Source organism: Mobula hypostoma, chromosome 6 (assembly GCF_963921235.1).
Source record: "Mobula hypostoma chromosome 6, sMobHyp1.1, whole genome shotgun sequence".
NCBI classification, from domain to species: domain Eukaryota; kingdom Metazoa; phylum Chordata; class Chondrichthyes; order Myliobatiformes; family Myliobatidae; genus Mobula; species Mobula hypostoma.
The window spans coordinates 54,629,140-54,649,982 of record NC_086102.1 but is presented as its reverse complement, the minus strand read 5'-3'; the positions used below and the strand labels follow the sequence as shown (position 1 = coordinate 54,649,982).

At 41.4% G+C, this 20,843-nt stretch overlaps 1 protein-coding gene across 1 annotated transcript in view; it reads left to right on the top strand.

The window, feature by feature from the left end:
- LOC134347544 (cell surface glycoprotein CD200 receptor 1-B-like) overlaps positions 1-20,843 on the top strand; it is a 64,400-nt gene that overhangs the window by 25,442 nt on the left and 18,115 nt on the right. The window contains exons 2-3 of the mRNA XM_063049898.1: positions 17,774-17,934; positions 19,741-20,061. Coding sequence (XP_062905968.1) covers positions 17,862-17,934; positions 19,741-20,061 — 394 coding nt within the window. The 5' untranslated portion in view covers positions 17,774-17,861. The remainder of the gene's footprint in view (positions 1-17,773; positions 17,935-19,740; positions 20,062-20,843) is intronic.

Genomic DNA, 20,843 nt, shown 5'->3' with positions numbered 1-20,843 from the left:
CACACCATGTGACAAAGTTTCCTACCGTAGCCCTGCACTCAACCTCATCTCCCTTGCTGATGCGTCCAACTATGGCAGAGTCATCAGAAAACTTCTGAAGATGACAAGACTCTGTGCCGTAGTTGAAGTCCGAGGTGTAAATGGTGAAGAGAAAGGGAGACAAGACAGTCCCCTGTGGAGCCTCAGTGCTGCTGATCACTCTGTCGGACACACAGTGTTGCAAGCACACGTACTGTGGTCTGCCAGTCAGGTAATCAAGAATCCATGACACCAGGAAAGCATCCACCTGCGTTGCTGTCAGCTTCTCCCCCAGCAGAGCAGGGCGGATAGTGTTGAACACACTGGAGAAGTCAAAAAACATGATCCTCACAGTGCTCGCTGGCTTGTCCAGGTAGGCATAGACACGATTCAGCAGGTAGACGATGGCATCCTCAACTCCTAGTCGGGGCTAGTAGGCGAACTGGAGGGGATCTAAGTGTGGCCTAACCATAGGCCGGAGCAGCTCCAGAACAAGTCTCTCCAGGGTCTTCAGAAACTTGCCCTTGACAGAGGCTGCCTTAGTTGGACATTGAGAGTTATTGTATCATCCTAGTTGAGAGCTAAAGTGTTGGAGGAGCTACATGCAGGTCATCTAGGAATGGTTAACATGAAAGCATTGGCTCAAAGCATTTTTCTGGTGGCCTGGCATATATCAGTAGATCCAGCAGCTTGCTATGCACTATACAGGATGCCAATATGTCCAGAATATGCCAAAAGCAGCAACCCTCCATCCCTGGAAATGGTCTATATTGCCCTAGCAGAGGATTTACATGGAGTTTGCTGGACCGTTCATGGGCACAAATTTCTTAGTAGTAGTGGATGCAGCTACTTCCACACTCTGGCCAGAAGTGTTCCCAAAAAACTCCACTACAGCCTTGCACGCTGTTGATGTACTCAGAAGTCTGTTCTCAAGGACTGGTGTTCCAATCAATGACAGTGGACCACAGTTTGTGGGTGAACAGTTTCAGTTATTCCTAAAAATGAATGGACTAGGATACATTACATCTGCACCTTACCTCGCAGCTGCAAATGGCTTGGCAGGAAGGTTTGTCCAGAGTCTGAAGAATGCACGGCACTAACACTGAATCAGAAGCTCGCCAATTTCCTCCTTGCATATTGTACTGCAACACACTTCACAACCAAAAACTCACCAGCTTTCCTGGGTCGTCTCTTGCGTCCACGCTTGGAATTCCTCAAACCCAATCTCGGAATGGGAGAAACAGCTGAGACAAATTGAAGGCTCCTCAAACAGTGAGGTTCAATTTTTCACTCCTGGACAAGCAGTCCTCATGAGGGACTAGAGAGATGATTGAAAGTGGGTACTCAGAAAGATTTAGGACAGAACTGGACCACTCTCCTACACAGTGGAGACTGCATCTGATATCATTTGGAGACGACACACCCATCAGTTGAGGAGAGTATAGTCAATGGTTAGAGAAGAAAGCTGAATACTGCCATCAGAATTCTTGTAGTCTGAGTTACATCCCCCACTAACCATGGAGGAGGCCCCAGATCCTGAAATTGTCTCAGCTACCAAGCAGGAAGATGTTGTCCCAAAAGAATAAGAAATCCTCCACAGCAATTAAATCTTTAGGTCTGAATGGGACAATTAAAAATTTACTATTCTGTGGATGTCAGTATATATAAGTTGTATTATTAATAAACGGTGTATATAGTTGCGATCATTCTCTATTAGAGTTGGAGTTCATAGCTAAGCAGGCAGGAGTGTTGTGTTTAATATTTGAGTAATATATACTGTATGTTTACAGTCTAAGCATCAAAAACAAGAAATGCTGAACAAGCTAACATTTGCAGGAAAAGACAAATAGAAGTACTAGTACAAGTTAAACCTGTCTTGGTTCTAACCTCAAATCATATTTGCCCAGATATTGCTATATCAATGACCTTCAGGTAGCAGTCTAGAGATGATTATAAGTATTTTTTTTATGGCAGCATAAATCCTTGGATTGACTTACACTGAAGATGTGCAGCGGGCAGACCAATACACAGGACAGGTTTACCTGAAATGACATAATAAATTAGGTGATCCTGCTTTCTTTTTAAAGTTTAAATTCTCTTAACAACCACCATGAGGGTGAACACGAGCAAACAGGATGTAAATGCTACCACAATCTGATCTTGTTAGCATTGTGTTTTATCAAACTTATAATGTTTGATCTTATCACAATTCAAGCTACTATGGTCTGAACAATTTGCAACCTACAGCAATACATCTAGTAGAGCACAGGGAATTTAAAAGCAGCACTTCTTTAAGACTGGTGTTGTAAATTTAAGAAAGATATATATTTGAGAAGACTTATGTAAAAAACTGAAATTCCAGTTCTTATTCATGGCAGACAAAGTACACAATTTCCAATCAAATCAAGTTTAATTATCATTCAAACCATACGTGGATACAGATGAAAATGAGACAGTATTCCTCTGAGGCAAAGTGCATAACATGTATTCAAAATAGTGAGAGAGGAAAAAAAAAGCACATCATTATGCATGTATAGTCCAAAGTCCCAGAGCGACATGGAAATTGATGGCACAGCTCCCAACAATTTCAGCCTGTCAATCCACTGATTGAACACTGGATGGCAACACTGATGGGAGAGGCTAGCTCCCCACCAAGCACGGATGCCTCACTACACTGCCTCCTGCAGCTTCTCACCTGGACTACAGCAGCAAGCAAGCCCACAGCTTGAGGCCTAGTCTTCATCACAACTGAGGCCATGCTGTTGTCTCATTGCCTATCTTTGCACCAAACAAAGGAAACAGGACTGTGGCATATTAAGCAACACACATACAAGTTGCTGGTGAACGCAGCAGGCCAGGCAGCATCTCCAGGAAGAAGTACAGTTGACGTTTCGGGCCGAGACCCTTCGTCAGGACCAACTGAAAGACGAGATAGTAAGAGATTTGAAAGTGGGAGGGGAAGGGGGAGATCCAAAATGATAGGAGAAGACAGGAGGGGGAGGGATGGAGCCAAGAACTGGAAAGTTGATTGGCAAAAGGGATAAGAGAGGATCATAGGACAGGAGGCCCAGGGAAAAAGAAAAGGAGGAGGGGGGAAGCCCAGAGGATGGGCAAGGGGTATAGTCAGAGGGAGAAAAAGGAGAGAGAGAAAAAGAATGTGTGTATATATATATAAATAAATAAATAACAAATGGGGTAAGAGGGGGAGGTGGGGCATTAGCAGAAGTTTGAGAAGTCAATGTTCATGCCACCAGGTTGGAGGCTACCCAGACGGAATATAAGGTGTTGTTCCTCCAACCTGAGTGTGGCTTCATCTTTACAGTAGAGGAGGCCGTGGATAGGCACATCAGAATGGGAATGGGACGTGGAATTAAAATGTGTGGCCACTGGGAGATCCTGCTTTCTCTGGCGGACGGAGCGTAGGTGTTCAGTGAAACGATCTCCCAGTCTGCGTCGGGTCTCGCCAATATATAGAAGGCCGCATCGGGAGCACCAGATGCAGTATATCATCCCAGCCGACTCACAGGTGAAGTGTCACCTTACCTGGAAGGACTGTCTGGGGCCCTGAATGGTAGTGAGGGAGGAAGTGTAAGGGCATGTGTAGCACTTGTTCCGCTTAAAAGGATAAGTGCCAGGAGGGAGATCGGTGGGAAGGGATGGGGGGGACGAATGGATAAGGGAGTCGCCTTATATTCTGTCTGGGTGGACAATCTAATTGAAAATCTATCATCTTCTGGAGAGTTGAGATTTTACACTACTTTAAATATCTTACTGTACCATGTATTTACTTAATATTTGGAACACAACTATGCATTTTGTTTTATTTCCCTACAGTCCTTTCATATTATTGGTGCAACTATAATCAACTATAATCAGATTTTTATTTGCTAAACAGTTACCTGTTATTGATTTCCCAATAAAAGGTATCGAAATACTTAAAATTAAATATATAACCCTGCAATTGCCAATACTTATAATTATTTAGGAAATATACATGACTTCTTCCAAGTTAAATACCTATCAATTTGGTCTAAAAACTAGCTTTACTTGTGAATTTGCTAATTATGTCAATTTTTAGCACATTTAATCCAATAAGAATATGATCATCTGGAAATGGTTCAAACACAGAACATTGGGATTCTGGGTTTGAGTAGCCTCTGCACAGGTACCTACCCACAAAAAATACATGTTTCTATGAAACTCAATGAATTCCACTAACCCACTATGTAACATGTTATACTTTTGTTTTGCAATCAAATTAGTAACTACCATCAAATGCTGTTGACCTTCAGTGGAGTAATATGTTCAATTCAGTCTCATCTGCAAGTGAGTTTGTCTGGATTGAGCCTGTGCTGAACTCCCTATTAGCTTGCAAATTCCTGACCACTGATTGCTTTTGTTTTGAGTGAAGTGTGATTTAATGTTGTTTCTTTTATAAATGAGATCCCATGAAAATTCTTCCAGTCATACCCTATACTATTTGCTTCATCACTCTGGTGCAAGAAAAGCTTCATTTAGTTCAGGTGTTCCTTCTGCTGGTCTGCAAAGCTGAAAGGCATAAAGGTGGAAGGCCTTTATCCTCCTGTGTATATTAAAATAGGTAATTTCTGACTAAGGTGATAATTACTTTTTGAGGTAACAATTTTGACAAAATACATTTCATTGTACTTAAGACTTGAAGCTAGTGTAGAAAAATTAATAAGACAATACACCTGTGTTAAAAGACTGTAGGAGAGATGCACATGATATTTATGAGTATACTCTGATCTTCTTCAACCTTCTTTCACTTCCTCATTTCACAAGACATATAGCAGACGCCCTGTTTAACTCCATATCAACAAAAAAGTAATGAAATACCATTAAGGCTATTTCTAAAAACATTAAATTTACCACAAGAGTACCAGATATTATTTGCACCACATAATGAAAAATTAGGGCAAGCAATTAGTTAATTAATGTCATGCAGAAAGATTTTCACCTTGCCTTCACCCCCTGTGAAATAGTGTGCTTATTCTTAACAAAGAGACATACATAATGTGCACAGGGCAAATGTTCTCCCATGAGAAAATGAAGAACAACTCCCCAATTAATGATAGTAAACCAAATAGTTAATAATTAAGGCTAGAAATGGTTAACACAAATTCACATGTACAAATCAAAGGGATCTGCCATTTAATTAGATTTTAACCATTAATCAAACTAGTTATGTCATGGCATAAACAATTAATAACTCAGATTCTCCTCTCACTGAAGAAAGAACAGTTTACTCCACTCACCTGAAGTACAATCACATAAAGCTTAAGTTTGTCTGTGGAAATTTCTCCTGTTCCTATTTTAAGTTGGGTATGGTATCCACCACAGTGAATCTGTGAAGTCTGAATAGAATGAGCTGCATGGAAGGTCTACAACCAATCAGATTGAGGAATGGTCAAACAGGGACAGAAACTACTAAAGAGGAACACAACTGCAAAAAACATGCAGTGTATTTAGATTATTAACTCAGATTTTGCAGCATGAATGACACAGATAGTCTGAGTACCCACCTGTTTCAAATACTTTAATTGTTGGAAATGGTTTTGAATTTGTATGGTTTAATACAGAAATCCTAAAGTTGTTGGTAATTCAATGTGCTTTCAGTGGCAAAATTGTTTACAATTTTTTCCAATTTAATTAAGAGATGTTACTGAATTAGAACTATTTATTAACTGTACTCAGTGAAAAGTACTTTGAAAATATTCATTTTTCTCATGAGGGTTAACTCAGATTTTAGCAAGTACTCTGACACTAACAGATAATAAATATTTATTGTAACTTTCTTAGATCATTATTTTAAAATAAGCTTCTACATCTTAAAATATAAAGAAGTTAGTTTTGAAAAGTTACCAATGGACAATGATTGCATATCTGTTTATTTGTTTATTGTACAATCACCATAAAACATAGGAACAGAATTAGGCCATTCAACCCATCGAGTCTGTTCTGCCATTCCATCATGGCTGATCCCGAATCCCACTCAACCCCATACTCCTGTCTTCTCTCCATATCCTTTGATGCCCTGACCAATCAGGAAACTATCAACTTCCACTTTAAATATACCCACGGACTTGGCCTCCACTGCAGTCTGTGGCAAAGCATTGCACAGATTCACTACTCTCTGGCTAAAAGTAAATTCCTCCTTACCTCTGTTCTAAAAGGTCACACCCCTCAGTTCTGAGGCTATACCCTCTAGTTCTGGATACCCACACCATAGGAAACATCCTCTCCATATCCACCTTATCTAGTCCTTTCGACATTCAGTAGGTATGTTACCATAAGTAACCATGGTGGATTAAAATTTGTTACTGCTTTCCTGTTTTTAAGGGAAACATAGGACCATAGATGCTGAATCCTGTAGCAAAGAAAATGAGCTGCTGGAGTAACTGACTGAGCCTGGCAGCATCTGTGGAGGCAAAGGGATAATCAATATTTCAGCTTGAGATCCTGATGCAGTGTCACTTCTTGGGACATCAATTACCTGTTCTCCCCCCAGATGTTGCCCGACGCCCTGTGTTTCTCCACCTGTTTGCTCCTGTCTTTAAGAAGTCCATTTCACCACTACCTCAACCTATTACAGAAATTTTGCCCATATTTTTTATCAATTCTCATGTTGGTTATTTTAATGTACTGTTGGCTAGCTTCTCCTGCTCTTCTAGAATTAAACTTGAAATCATCTAAGACTTATTTCCTATATCTACCACACACCAACAGTCACTTATAGACAGGATATTGAACTTTCCATGATATTTAACTTTAAGCAATGTAGAGGAAGCGAGGAAACCTTCATCTTAAAGATTTGAATAAAGGCAGTGTTGTTCCAATACCTTAATCAGAAAATACAGTTAAATCAGTTTGGGTGGATCTAAGAAGCAGCAAGGAGAGATTAGTGTAACTTTGATGTACTGAAGACTCTATGTATTAATGGTAATATAGGACAAAATGTGAAGTAGGAATTTAAAGGGGCATATCAGTGGTTATAAGCTGCAAATCAGCTCTTTTATTTAAGAGGTGATCTCATTGAAATATACCAGATTTTTAAGGGACTTGGCACTGATGATGTTGAGTTGATGAGGGGCTGCCCATTCAAGAAAGTGATGAGAAAAAGATTGTCCACTCAGAGGAGAGCACATCTTTGGAATTCTTCACATAGGCAGGTGTGGCTCAAATGTTGAGCATAGTCAAGACAGAGATTAATTTATTTTTGCCTATGAATTAAATTGGAGCGTACGGAGTTAATGGCAGAAAATGATGGTGAGCTAAATGGCAAAGCAGGCACAGGAGACTGAATCGTCTAACCACTACTCCCATTTCTTATGTGCAAGATTTAGATAGTTTCAGAATGTGACTGGCACCTTTGCGTTTGCTGAAGGCGAATTTATGAGCAAAGACAACAATATTTTGTTTAATGACCCAAGTGTGCTTTCTTATTTTGATCTTTATTGAAGATGTTAATATTCTCAGGAAAAGCAGCAGGTGTTAACATGTACAGGCTGTCAACCACACATTGACAAAAATTAGCACATTAACTCAAGTGTTGATAATTTTCCAGAAATATCCTTGTGATGATAAAAGGACAAGTTATATAAATAAATGTAGTTAATCTTAAACATGCCTTACCACTCTGCATCCCTTTTTTTGTATGGATACAAATATCTCTAATTTACTAATAAGAAAATTAAGGTGAATTATACATCAGTAAAAACTTTTCAGTTCTTTCTCACAACTACCGGTGAACTATGTCTCTGTAGCAGAGATAATATTCTTCCAGACCCTTTAATGTGGTTTCCAGCGTTCATAGAGAAAAGAAACTCCAATCTGTATCTATTGCTGAATTAGCATTGCAAATAAAAATAAAAGACTATGAAAGCAGGTTTTTGATTTGAAGATAACCTTAGTTCAAAGCAATATTTGTAATTGTATTGATCAATAGGAAGCATAAATCAAAATATGTTTTCATTTTTTCTTAACACAATATATTCTCCAAAGCTTAACATGAAAGATGTAAAAATCACAATTGGTCAGAACTTGCTGCCTATAACGTATATATTTTTCTAGATCAGCAGGTGTTGACTTGCTGTCTGAAGTTGTCTCGATTCCCATGGTCAGAGCCCTGACTTTCAGTTGACATCATTCCCATCATGTGGTTTGGCTGAAACAAGCCCCACTGATAATTTAGTTATAAAACTTTTGACAGCTGGCTGAGGCACCTTGCAAAGATTTACCAGCTGTTCAAACCTGTGAAGGACTCCAAACGTTTCTGCAGACCCTGATCTTAAAAACGGTAAAAAAAAAAGAATGTCATATATCAGACTAAAACATCCTAGAAAATCAAAAATTATTATATATAAGTTATATCTTAAACAACTATATATGTGTGTGTGTATATATATATATATGTATTAATATACACACACATAACTTAAACAACTATAGTAATTTAATTAAACTCACTTATCTTAGATCTACTGAAGGGTCCAGAAGCCTTTCCTTTCCATTCCTTTGAAATAAATAGACTTGCTGCTCCCGCACAATTCTAAACAGGTAAGAGTTCAATGCTGAATTCCTCAGGGAACTTACATCAAATTAATGCTTAACCATTGGATGCCATGAAGAATTTTACTAAAGAGGATTAAATAACTGAAATCATTGCATGAGTTCTTAAATTGCAGCACGAATTTCACAAGATGCGTAATTTGCCTCAGTTGTGTGATTTTCACCACATACAGAAAATTAACAACAGTTCAGATTTGAACACGGGAGCAGGTCTGGCGTTCTGTTGTGATAGACTGGAGTTAAGAGAATTCTGCATAAATTCATAAGACCATAAGATATAGGAGCAGAATTAGGCCATTCAGCCCATTGAGTCTGCTCTGCATTTCACCATGGCTGATCCAATTTTCCTCTCAACTCCAATCTCCTGCCTTCTCCCCATATCCCTTCATGCCCTGACCAAGCAAGAATCTATCAACTTCTGCCTTAAATATACATAAAGACTTGACCTCTACAGCTGCATATGGCTAAGAATTCCACAAATTACCACCCTCTGGCAAAATAAATTCCTGCCCATCTCCATTCTAAAAAGATGCCCCTCGATTCTGAGGCTGTTTCCTCTGGTCTTAGAGTCTCACACATCCATTCCATCAAGACCTTTCACCATTCAATAGGTTTCAATGATGTCACCCCTCATTCTTCTGAATTCTGGTGAATACAGGCCTAGAGCCATCTAACACTCTTCATATGACAAACTATTCAATCCTGGAATCATTTTTGTGAATCTCTTTTGAACTGTCTCTAGTTTCAGCACATCCATTCTGAAATAAGTGACCCAGAACTGCGCACAATACTCCAAAGGACGCCTCACCAATGCTTTTCAAGTCTCAACATTACATCCTTGTTTTTATATTCTAGTCCTCTTGATATGAATGTTAATATTGCATTTCCCTTCCTCACCACAGACTCAACCTACAAACTAATCTTCAGGGAATCCTGCAGAGGGACCCCCAAGTCCCTTTGCATCTCAATTTTTCATATTTTTTCTCCATTTAGAAAACAGTCAGCCCTTTCATTTCTTCTACAAAAGTGCATGACCATACACTTCCTGACATTGTATTCTATCTGCAATTTCTTTGCCCATACTCCTAATCTGTCTAAGTCCTTCTGTAGCTTCTCTTCTTTCTCAAAACTACCTGCCCCTCCACCTATCTTCATATCTTCCGCAAACTTTGCAACAAAGCCATCAATTCCATCATCTAAATCATTGACATATAACTTTAAAAAATAGGTCCTAACATAGGCCCAAGTAGAACACCACTAGTCACCGGCAGCCAACCAGAAAAGGCTCCCTTTATTCCCACTCTGTGCCTCCTGCCAATTAGCCACTGCTTTATCCATACTAGAGTCTTTCCTGTAATACCATGGGCTCATAGCTGATTAAGCAGCCTTATGTGTAGCATATTGTCAAAGGCCTTCTGAAAATCCAAGTACACAACATCAACTGATTCAACTTTGTCTATTCTGCCTGTTATTTCATCAAAGAATTACAACAGATATGTTAGGCAAGATTTTCCCTTGAGGAAACTATGCTTATTACGGCCTATTTTACAGCCAAGTACCCTGAGTCCTCATCCTTAATGATCAACACCAACATCTTCACAACCATTGTGATTAGAGTAACTGGCCTATAGTTTCCTCTCCTCTACCACTCTTCATTCTTGAAGAGTGGAGTGATATTTGCAATTATCCAGTCTTCTGGAACTATTCTAGAATCTAGTGATTCTTGAAAGATCATTACTAATGCCTCCACTTTCAACGACCTCTTTCAGAACCCTAGGGTGTACACCATTTGGATAAGGTGACATCTATCTTCAGAACTTGCAGTTTCCCAAGAACCTTCTTTATAGTTATGGTAACTTCACACATTTCATAACCTCTGATATCTGGAATTTCCACCAGACTGCTAGTGTCTTCCACAGTGAAGACCAATGCAAAATACTGATCTAGTTTGCCCGCCATTTTGTTGTCCTCCATTGCTATCTATCCAGCATCATTTTCCAGCTGTCTGATATCCACTTTCATCCCTCTTTTACACTTTATCTATCTGAAGAAACTTTACTCCACTGTAATTCTGATACATCTGACTTTAGCTTTTCCTTCTAAAATTTAACAGTGAATTGATTCATATTATGATCACTTGCCCTAAGTTGTTCTTTTAACTTAAGCGCTGTAATTCTGGTTCATTACACAACACCCATCCAGGATAGCTGATCCTCTAGTGGGCTCACCACGAGCTGCTCTAAAAAGCCATCTCATAGGCACTCTAGAAAAATCCCCCTTCTGGAATTCAGCACCAAACCAACCTCAAGGAAATCTGCAGATGCTGGAAATTCAAGCAACACCCACAAAAAATGCTGGTGAACACAGCAGGCCAGGTAGCATCTATAGGAAGAGATACAGTCAATGTTTCGGGCCGAGACCCTTCGTCAGACGAGGGTTGACAGACAGAACATTGCCCTTTTGTCATGCATTTTATACCTTCCACTGTCATTTGTAAACCGCATCTTTATTACTGTTTTGGGGCCTGTATACAACTCCCATCAGGGTCTTTTTACCCTTGCAGTTCCTTGGCTTTATCCACAATGATTCAAAAACTTCCGACCCTATGTCACCTCTTTCTAATGATTTGATTGCCATTTTATGAACAAAGCAGTGCTGCTCCCTCTGCCTTCCTGTCTGTCCTTTCGTGACAATGTGTATCCTTGGACATTAAGCTCCCTGCTATAATCTTCTTTCACCCATGATTCAGTGATGCCTACAACATCATACTTGCCAATCTGCAACTGTGCTGCAATTTCATCTACCTTGTTTCTAAGCCCCTTGGCTCAACGGGCTTAGGCGGAAACGGGCGAGGCGAGGGAGGTTTGGCATTCATTTTCTGTTGTTATTTGAGGAGAGGGGCAGTATGAGTGTGAGGGCAGTTTGCTGTTCTCGGTGTCCGATGTGGGAGGCCCTGGAGTCTCCAAGCCTCCCGGACGTCTACATCTGCGCCAAGTGCATCGAGATGCAGCTCCTAAGGGACCGCGTTACAGAACTGGAGCTGCAGCTCGATGACCTTCGTCTGATCAGGGAGAGTGAGGAGGTGATAGAGAGGAGTTGCAGGCAGGTGGTCACGCCGGGGCCACGGGAGGCAGACAAGTGGGTCACGGTTAGGAGGGGGAAGGGGAAAAGTCAGGTAATAGGGAGTACTCCGGTGGCTGTGCCCCTTAACAACAGGTACTCCTGTTTGAGTACTGTTGGGGGGGACAGCTTACCCGGGGGAAGCGACAGTGGCCGTGCCTCCGGCACAGAGTCTGGCCCTGTAGCTCAGAAGGGTAGGGCAAGGAAGAGGAGGGCAGTCGTGATAGGGGACTCAATAGTAAGGGGTCAGATAGGCAATTCTGTGGACGCAGTCCAGAGACCCGGATGGTAGTTTGCCTCCCTGGTGCCAGGGTCCGGGATATTTCTGATCGTGTCCAAGATATCCTGAAGTGGGAGGGTGAGGAGCCAGAGGTCGTGGTACATATAGGTACCAATGACATAGGTAGGAAAAGGGATGAGGTCCTGAAAGGAGAATATAGGGAGCTAGGAAGGGAGTTGAGAAAAAGGACTGCAAAGGTAGTAATCTTGGGATTACTGCCTGTGCCACGCGACAGTGAGAGTAGGAATACGATGAGGTGGAGGATAAATGCGTGGCTGAGGGATTGGAGCAGGGGGCAGGGATTCAAGTTTTTGGATCATTGGGACCTCTTTTGGTGCAGGCGTGACCTGTACAAAAAGGACAGGTTACACTTGAATCCTAGGGGGACCAATATCGTGGCAGGGAGATTAGCGGGGGCTACTGAGGTGACTTTAAACTAGTATGGTTGGGGGGTGGGAATCAAATTAAAGAGGCTAGGCGTGAGGAGGTTAGTTCACAACAGGGGGATGGGAACCAGTGCAGAGAGACAGAGGGATGTAAAGTGAGGGTAGAAGCAAAAAGTACTAAGGAGAAAAGTAAAAGTGGCAGGCCGACAAATCCAGGGCAAGCATTAAAAAGGGCCACTTTTCAACATAATTGTATAAGGGCTAAGAGAGTTGTAAAAGAGCGCCTGAAGGCTTTGTGTGTCAATGCAAGGAGCATTCGTAATAAGGTGGATGAATTGAAAGTGCAGATTGTTATTAATGATTATGATATAGTTGGGATCACAGAGACATGGCTCCAGGGTGACCAGGGATGGGAGCTCAACGTTCAGGGATATTCAATATTCAGGAGGGATAGACATGAAGGAAGAGGAGGTGGGGTGGCGTTGCTGGTTAAAGAAGAGATTAACGCAATAGAAAGGAAGGACATAAGCCGGGAAGATGTGGAATCGATATGGGTAGAGCTGCGTAACACTAAGGGGCAGAAGACGCTGGCGGGAGTTGTGTACAGGCCACCTAACAGTAGTAGTGAGGTCGGAGATGGTATTAAACAGGAAATTAGAAATGTGTGCAATAAAGGAACAGCAGTTATAATGGGTGACTTCAATCTACATGTAGATTGGGTGAACCAAATTGGTAAAGGTGCTGAGGAAGAGGATTTCTTGGAATGTATGCGGGATGGTTTTTTGAACCAACATGTCGAGGAACCAACTAGAGAGCAAGCTATTCTGGACTGGGTTTTGAGCAATGAGGAAGGGTTAATTAGCAATCTTGTCGTGAGAGGCCCCTTGGGTAAGAGTGACCATAATATGGTGGAATTCTTCATTAAGATGGAGAGTGACATAGTTAATTCAGAAACAGAGGTTCTGAACTTAAAGAGGGGTAACTTTGAAGGTAAGAGACGTGAATTAGCTAAGATAGACTGGCAAATGACACTTAAAGGATTGACGGTGGATATGCAATGGCAAGCATTTAAAGGTTGCATGGATGAACTACAACAATGGTTCATCCCAGTTTGGCAAAAGAATAAATCAAGGAAGGTAGTGCACCCGTGGCTGACAAGAGAAATTAGGGATAGTATCAATTCCAAAGAAGAAGCATACAAATTAGCCAGAGAAAGTGGCTCACCTGAGGACTGGGAGAAATTCAGAGTTCAGCAGAGGAGGACAAAGTGCTTAATTAGGAAGGGGAAAAAAGATTATGAGAGAAAACTGGCAGGGAACATAAAAACAGACTGTAAAATCTTTTATAGATATGTAAAAAGGAAAAGACTGGTAAAGACAAATGTAGGTCCCCTGCAGACAGAAACAGGTGAATTGATTATGGGGAGCAAGGACATGGCAGACCAATTGAATAATTACTTTGGTTCTGTCTTCACTAAGGAGGACATAAATAATCTTCCAGAAATAGTAGGGGACAGAGGGTCCAGTGAGATGGAGGAACTGAGCGAAATACATGTTAGTAGGGAAGTGGTGTTAGGTAAATTGAAGGGATTGAAGGCAGATAAATCCCCAGGGCCAGATGGTCTGCATCCTAGAGTGCTTAAGGAAGTAGCCCAAGAAATACTGGATGCATTAGTGATAATTAGATTCTGGACTAGTTCCTGAAGATTGGAGGGTGGCTAATGTAACTGCACTTTTTAAAAATTGAGGGAGAGAGAAACCGGGGAATTATAGACCGGTTAGCCTAACGTCGGTGGTGGGGAAACTGCTGGAGTCCGTTATCAAGGATGTGATAACAGCACATTTGGAAAACGGTGAAATGATCGGACAAAGTCAGCATGGATTTGTGAAAGGAAAACCATGTCTGACGAATCTCATAGAATTTTTTGAGGATGTAACTAGTAGAGTGGATAGGGAAGAACCAGTGGATGTGGTATATTTGGATTTTCAAAAGGCTTTTGACAAGGTCCCACACAGGAGATTAGTGTGCAAACTTAAAGCACACGGTATTGGGGGTAAGGTATTGGTGTGGGTGGAGAATTGGTTAGCAGACAGGAAGCAATGAGTGGGAATAAACGGGACCTTTTCAGAATGGCAGGCGGTGACTAGTGGGGTACCGCAAGGCTCAGTGCTGGGACCCCAGTTGTTTACAATATATATTAATGACTTGGATGAGGGAATTAAATGCAGCATCTCCAAGTTTGCGGATGACACGAAGCTGGGTGGCAGTGTTAGCTGTAAGGAGGATGCTAAGAGGATGCAGGGTGACTTGGATAGGTTGGGTGAGTGGGCAAATTCATGGCAGATGCAATTTAATGTGGATAAATGTGAAGTTATCCACTTTGGTGGCAAAAATAGGAAAACAGATTATTATCTGAATGGTGGCCGATTAGGAAAAGGGGAAGTGCAACGAGACCTGGGTGTCATTATACACCAGTCATTGAAAGTGGGCATGCAGGTACAGCAGGCGGTGAAAAAGGCGAATGGTATGCTGGCATTTATAGCGAGAGGATTCGAGTACAGGAGCAGGGAGGTACTACTGCAGTTGTACAAGGCCTTGGTGAGTCCACACCTGGAGTATTGTGTGCAGTTTTGGTCCCCTAATCTGAGGAAAGACATCCTTGCCATAGAGGGAGTACAAAGAAGGTTCACCAGATTGATTCCTGGGATGGCAGGACTTTCATATGAAGAAAGACTGGATGAACTGGGCTTGTACTCATTGGAATTTAGAAGATTGAGGGGGGATCTGATTGAAACATATAAGATCCTAAAGGGATTGGACAGGCCAGATGCAGGAAGATTGTTCCCGATGTTGGGGAAGTCCAGAACGAGGGGCCACAGTTTGAGGATAGAGGGGAAGCCTTTTAGGACAGAGATTAGGAAAAACTTCTTCACACAGAGAGTGGTGAATCTGTGGAATTCTCTGCCACAGCAAACTGTTGAGGCCAGTTCATTGGCTATATTTAAGAGGGAGTTAGATATGGCCCTTGTGGCTAAAGGGATCAGGGAGTATGGAGGAAAGGCTGGTACAGGGTTCTGAGTTGGATGATCAGCCATGATCATAATAAATGGTGGTGCAGGCTCGAAGGGCCGAATGGCCTACTCCTGCACCTATTTTCTATGTTTCTATGTATACTGCGCACATTCAAATATAACACTTTCAGTTCTGTATTCAGCCCTTTTGATTTTGTCCACCTTTTATGTTGCAACTCATCCTGTTTACTGCAATTTTGCCCTATCAACAACCTCTCCTCACTACACATTGCCTCTGTTTGTAAACCATCTACCTCACCTTCAGCACTATCATTCGTCGTTCCTATGATCACAACCCTGGAGGTCCTGCCCTTTAAATTAGCACCTAACTCCTTGAACTCCCTATGCAGAACCTTGTCACTCATCCTACACATGTCATTGGTACCTAAATGGACCATGGCTTCTGTCTGTTCACCATCCCACTGAAGAATGCTGAGGACTTGATCCAAGATATCCCGGACCCTGGCACCCGGGAGGCAACATACCATCCGGGAATCTCCTGCTCGACCACAGAACCTCCTGTCTGTTCTCCTAACTAATGAGTCCCATATTACCAGAGCGTGCCTTTTCTCTTCTCTTCCCTTCCCTTCCCTTCTGAGTCACAGAGGCAGACTCAGTGCCAGAGACCCGACACTGTTACTTTCGTCTGTTAGGTAATACCTGCCTGCCCCCTGCAGTATCAAAAGTGATGTACCTGTAATTGAGGGGAATGGCCAGAAGGGTACTCTGTACTGGCTCCTTAACCCCTTTCCCTTTCCTGACTGTCACCCAGTTTCCTGAGTCCTGCACCTTGGGTGTAACTACCTCTCTACATGTCCTATCTATCACCCCCTCAGCCTCCCGAATGATCCAGAGTTCATCCAATTCCAGCTCCGACTCCTTAATATAGTTTCTTAGAAAATACAGCTGGATTCGCTTCTCGCAGTTGTAGTCGTCAGGGACACTGGAGGTTTCCCTGCTTTCCCACGTCCTGCAAAGGGAGCCTTTCACTGTCCTGCCTGGCATCTCTGCCATCCTAGCTGAGCAGATATAAAGAAGGGGAGAAGAAAAAATTTAACCTTGAGCTTTTCTGTCCTTTTGGTTTCTCTGACTGAAGTCTGTCTTCACAGAAGCCTCGAAGAGCTGAAGCCTCAACATCAGTTCTCTGACTGTCCACCTAGACAATGGTCACTGTGCCTTCCACTGCTTTCCTTTCATTTGCAATTGCTAATCAATCCCAAACAACGATTGGCCACTGATAAGAACTCTTTTTCACTGCACCAACCTGTCGCTGCCTTTTGTAATCAGGCAGTGGACCTGATTGAAGTACCCTCCTCTCAAAACTTCCGATGTCCCCTCGTTTGGCTGCTGCTCAAAGCTCTTTAGACTGTATTTTTGACTCTTCCCCCCCGCCCCACTATCTTCCCCTTCTCCCTGGCCAACACTTTCAATTTTCTGTTACCAACCATCACTTCACGGACTGGCCTTATCTCAAACAATAACGAGGTGGCCTACCAGGAAGAAATCTCTCTGACACAGTGGTGTCAAGAAAACAACCTCTTCCTCAATGTCGTAAAAACAAAGGAGCTGGTTGTGGATTACAGGAGGAATGGAGTTGGGCTAACCTCTATTGACATCAATGGATCTGGGGCTGACAGGGTAAACAGCTATAAGTTCCTGGGCATCCACATCACCGAGGACCTCACATGGTCTGTACACACCAGCTGCGTGGTGGAAAAAGGCACAACAGCACCTCTTTCACCTTAGTCGGTGGAGGAAGTTTGGTATGGGCCCCCAAATCATAAGAACCTTCTACAAGGGCACAATTGAATGCATCCTGACTGGCTGCATCACTGCCTGGTATGGAAACTGTACTTCCCTTAATCGCAGGATTCTGCACAGAGTGGTGCAGACAGCCCAGCGCATCTGTAGTCATGAACTTCCCATGATTCAGTACATTTACAAGGACAGGTGTGTAAAAAGGGCACAAAGGATCATTGGGGACCCGAGTCACCCCAACCACAATCCATTCCAGCTGCTCCCATCCCGGAAATGGTACCACAGCATAAAAGCCAGGACCAACGGGCTCTGGGACAGCTTCTTCCACCAGGCCATCAGACTGATTAACTCACGGTGATTTGAGTGTACTCTATATTACATTGACTGTTCTATTTATTATAAATTATTATAAATTGCTAGGATTGCACATTTAGACAGAATTGTAACGTAAAGATTTTCACTCATGTATGTGAAGGATGTAAGAAATAAAGTCAATTCAATTCTCACACTTTCTTATGTCTTTTCTGAATCTTTTCTGTCATTATGCTCAGCTCCAGAGAATTGGTGGTAGCAGGATGACTAAACCTTACGAAAATTTGTGACCTCAGATTTTAGTCAAGAAAAGCATTGCTGACTAAAATGAAAACCTTAAGGAAAAGGCCACCGGCTGCTCTGCTACTAGTGATCATCCTTATTACTCTTTCACAACCAGGTATGTACTCTTTATATTTTTAGAAATTATAAATCATGATTATGCCACCTTTAAACATGTTTCCTCAATTTCTTTTGTTCTGTTATTGAATAGCCTTGGGTTCAGCCATCCAGATCCCAAGCTCTGGAATTTTCTTCTCAAACATTTGATTCTTTACCTTGTTCTTTTAAAACACAGTCTGACCAAGAGGTTCTAATATTTATTCATGATGCTTACGCAATAAGTTCTGAATAATTATTAGAACATCTTTGAAGCATTCCTGTGAAGCTCTTCGAGACTTTTTACTTTACTAACAGCTTTATATAAATACAATTCATTGTATTATATCAATTATTTTAATTATAATTGATATAATTACTTTTCATTTTATCAAGCAGATCAAAGGTCCAACTGAATGTGAGAGAAATGTATACAATATACATCCTGAAATGCTTTTTCTTCGCAAACATCCACGAAAACAGAGGAGTGCCCCAAGGGATGAATGACAGATAAATGTAAGAACCCCTCAGTACGCCCCAGCTCCTCCCTCCTGCGCATAAGCGGCAGCGAGCAACAATCCCCCCTCCCCCCACCGGCAGAAAAAGCATCGACACCGCCACCGAGCACTCAGTGTGAGCAAAACAACAGCAAAGACACAGATTTTCAATTACCCCAAAGACTTTGCGTTTCATCTAGCATACGACATACCGCAGATTCTCTCTCTCCCTAATAAGGGAGAAGGACGTGTCTTCCATTTTTCACCAGCCAGTGGGGAGACATAACGAACAACAAATCCTAGGTAAATGGAAGCGGTTGCCAGTGGAAGTGGTTGAGGCAAATATGTAAGGTACATTTAAAAAGTATGTGGACACGTCTATGGGTGATAAGAGTTCAGAAGGATGTGGGTCAACAAGTGGGATTGGTTTGAATATATATCTTGGTCAACATGGACAAGTATGGGTTCAAGAGCCTTTTTCTGTGCTGTACAACTCTATGGCTCCATATCCATTATCCCATGGCTGTTTGTGCAAAAATAACCAGTAGCATCAGGAAATGAAAACTCCAAGGGCATTCATATTCTAGGTAGATGTCTGTTAACCTTTGCACTTTCCTTTAAGTGGCATCTATTAAGTTTCCACTCAGTTCCATAATTGTGGTGGATAAGCTGCCATCATTACTACTCACTCTAACTGACATCAAGAATTAATTGAAGGTCTTGATACAGAAAAGCTTTTATTTATGTATCTGTCTATTTAGAGATATAGCATGAAATTGGCCCTTTGAGCCACACCACCCAGCAAGCCCCAACTACCTCAGTTTAACCCTAACCTAATCCCAGCACAATTTATAATGATCAATTAACCTAACCAATATGTCTTTGCTCTGTGAGGGGAAACTTGAGGATCGGAGAAAACCCACACATTCCACAGGGAGGACGTACAGAGGTACCTTACAGAGGATGCTGGGATTGAACTCTGAATCTAATGCCCAGAGCTGTAATAGCATTGTGCTAACCACTACGCTACCATGGTGTCCAAAAACAATTGCCTCTCAAAGCTGTGGTGTTGAGCACTGAGCCTCAAGACAATTCACACCCGTAGTAGTGCTGTTCCTATGTAGCTACAAAATGATAAGTAACTGACAATGTGGAAAATTACCTATATGCCCTCACCGCAAAAAAGATACTTACATAAACAGGAAAAACAAGAAAAATATTTTAATGCCGTAAATTATCTGCACATTAGCAGCTACATAATGCTTATTTCTAAATTATTTTACTATTGTTGTTTTTCCCTCTTTACCTTTATTTGCATGTTTCTTTTCTAGGTTTCCCCACTATCACAGAAAGAAGCGCAATGTTAGGTAGTAAGGTCACATTGACATGCCCACTCATTGGCAATGTGACCATGGTATCATGGAAATTCAAAGGATATACAATAGCAGCCCTCAAATGTGAACAGAATGAATCGATTGGATGCTTTAACAACCATACCAGAATGATAATTAAAAATGCAGCATGCAATAAATCAGATCATGAAATCAGTCTCCAAATACAGCCAGTGAACCTTGATGATGATGGGACTTATACCTGTGAAATAACAGGTGAAAACGGAATAAATAAAGTTACTTTCTCCTTGTTAATAACAGGTAAGTTAACAATTATTCTTCAATATTTACCATTCAATAAAATGGCCATTTTTGAAGGGAGAAAAATGTCAATTTTGGCTCAGCTGATGCTACTCTTACTCTGAGCCATCTAGTGGTGAGCTTCTGATCTACTCTAGAGCACTGAGGTCAATAATCATATTTAATTTCTCAAGTAGACACCATAGCCTCTACAGAATGAAAGAGTTCTTTGCAGTATCCAGTTCAATATTTATTCCTTGATCAACATTCCTAAGACAAAAATGTTTCTTTGGCTGCCATGAATGCTGCTATATAACTGGTAGGGAAGGTTCACAGTCCTCAACATTATTTATCTAATTCATATTCAAAGCTATATCATTTTAATCATGGAGGGTTATATTATGACATTAACAAAGTAGGAGGAATTTAAACTATGTTATGATGATGGTGATGATGAATAAATTTAGCAGAGAAACAACCCATGCTTAACAAGACCATCTCCATTTCAATGCTGAGCAACATGAGAAAGACACTGATTATTCATGTTCTTGTCAGATGCCTCTTTCACATAGTGAAATACGGATCATGTTCTACTTCAGACTGAAGCTGACATTTTGTAACATGTTAGACATGCAAAAGCATGGTGTGAAACTTACAGGAGAGATTACTAAGACTTGTAAAGTTTGTATGAATCTCTATTTCAGTAGGTCTTTGATTTCCAAGCCAAAAATGAAGATCAAGTTAGTTTCTTTCGTTAGTTTTTGATTATGTTAGAAAATCTTACTGTTAAACTACTGTGGGTT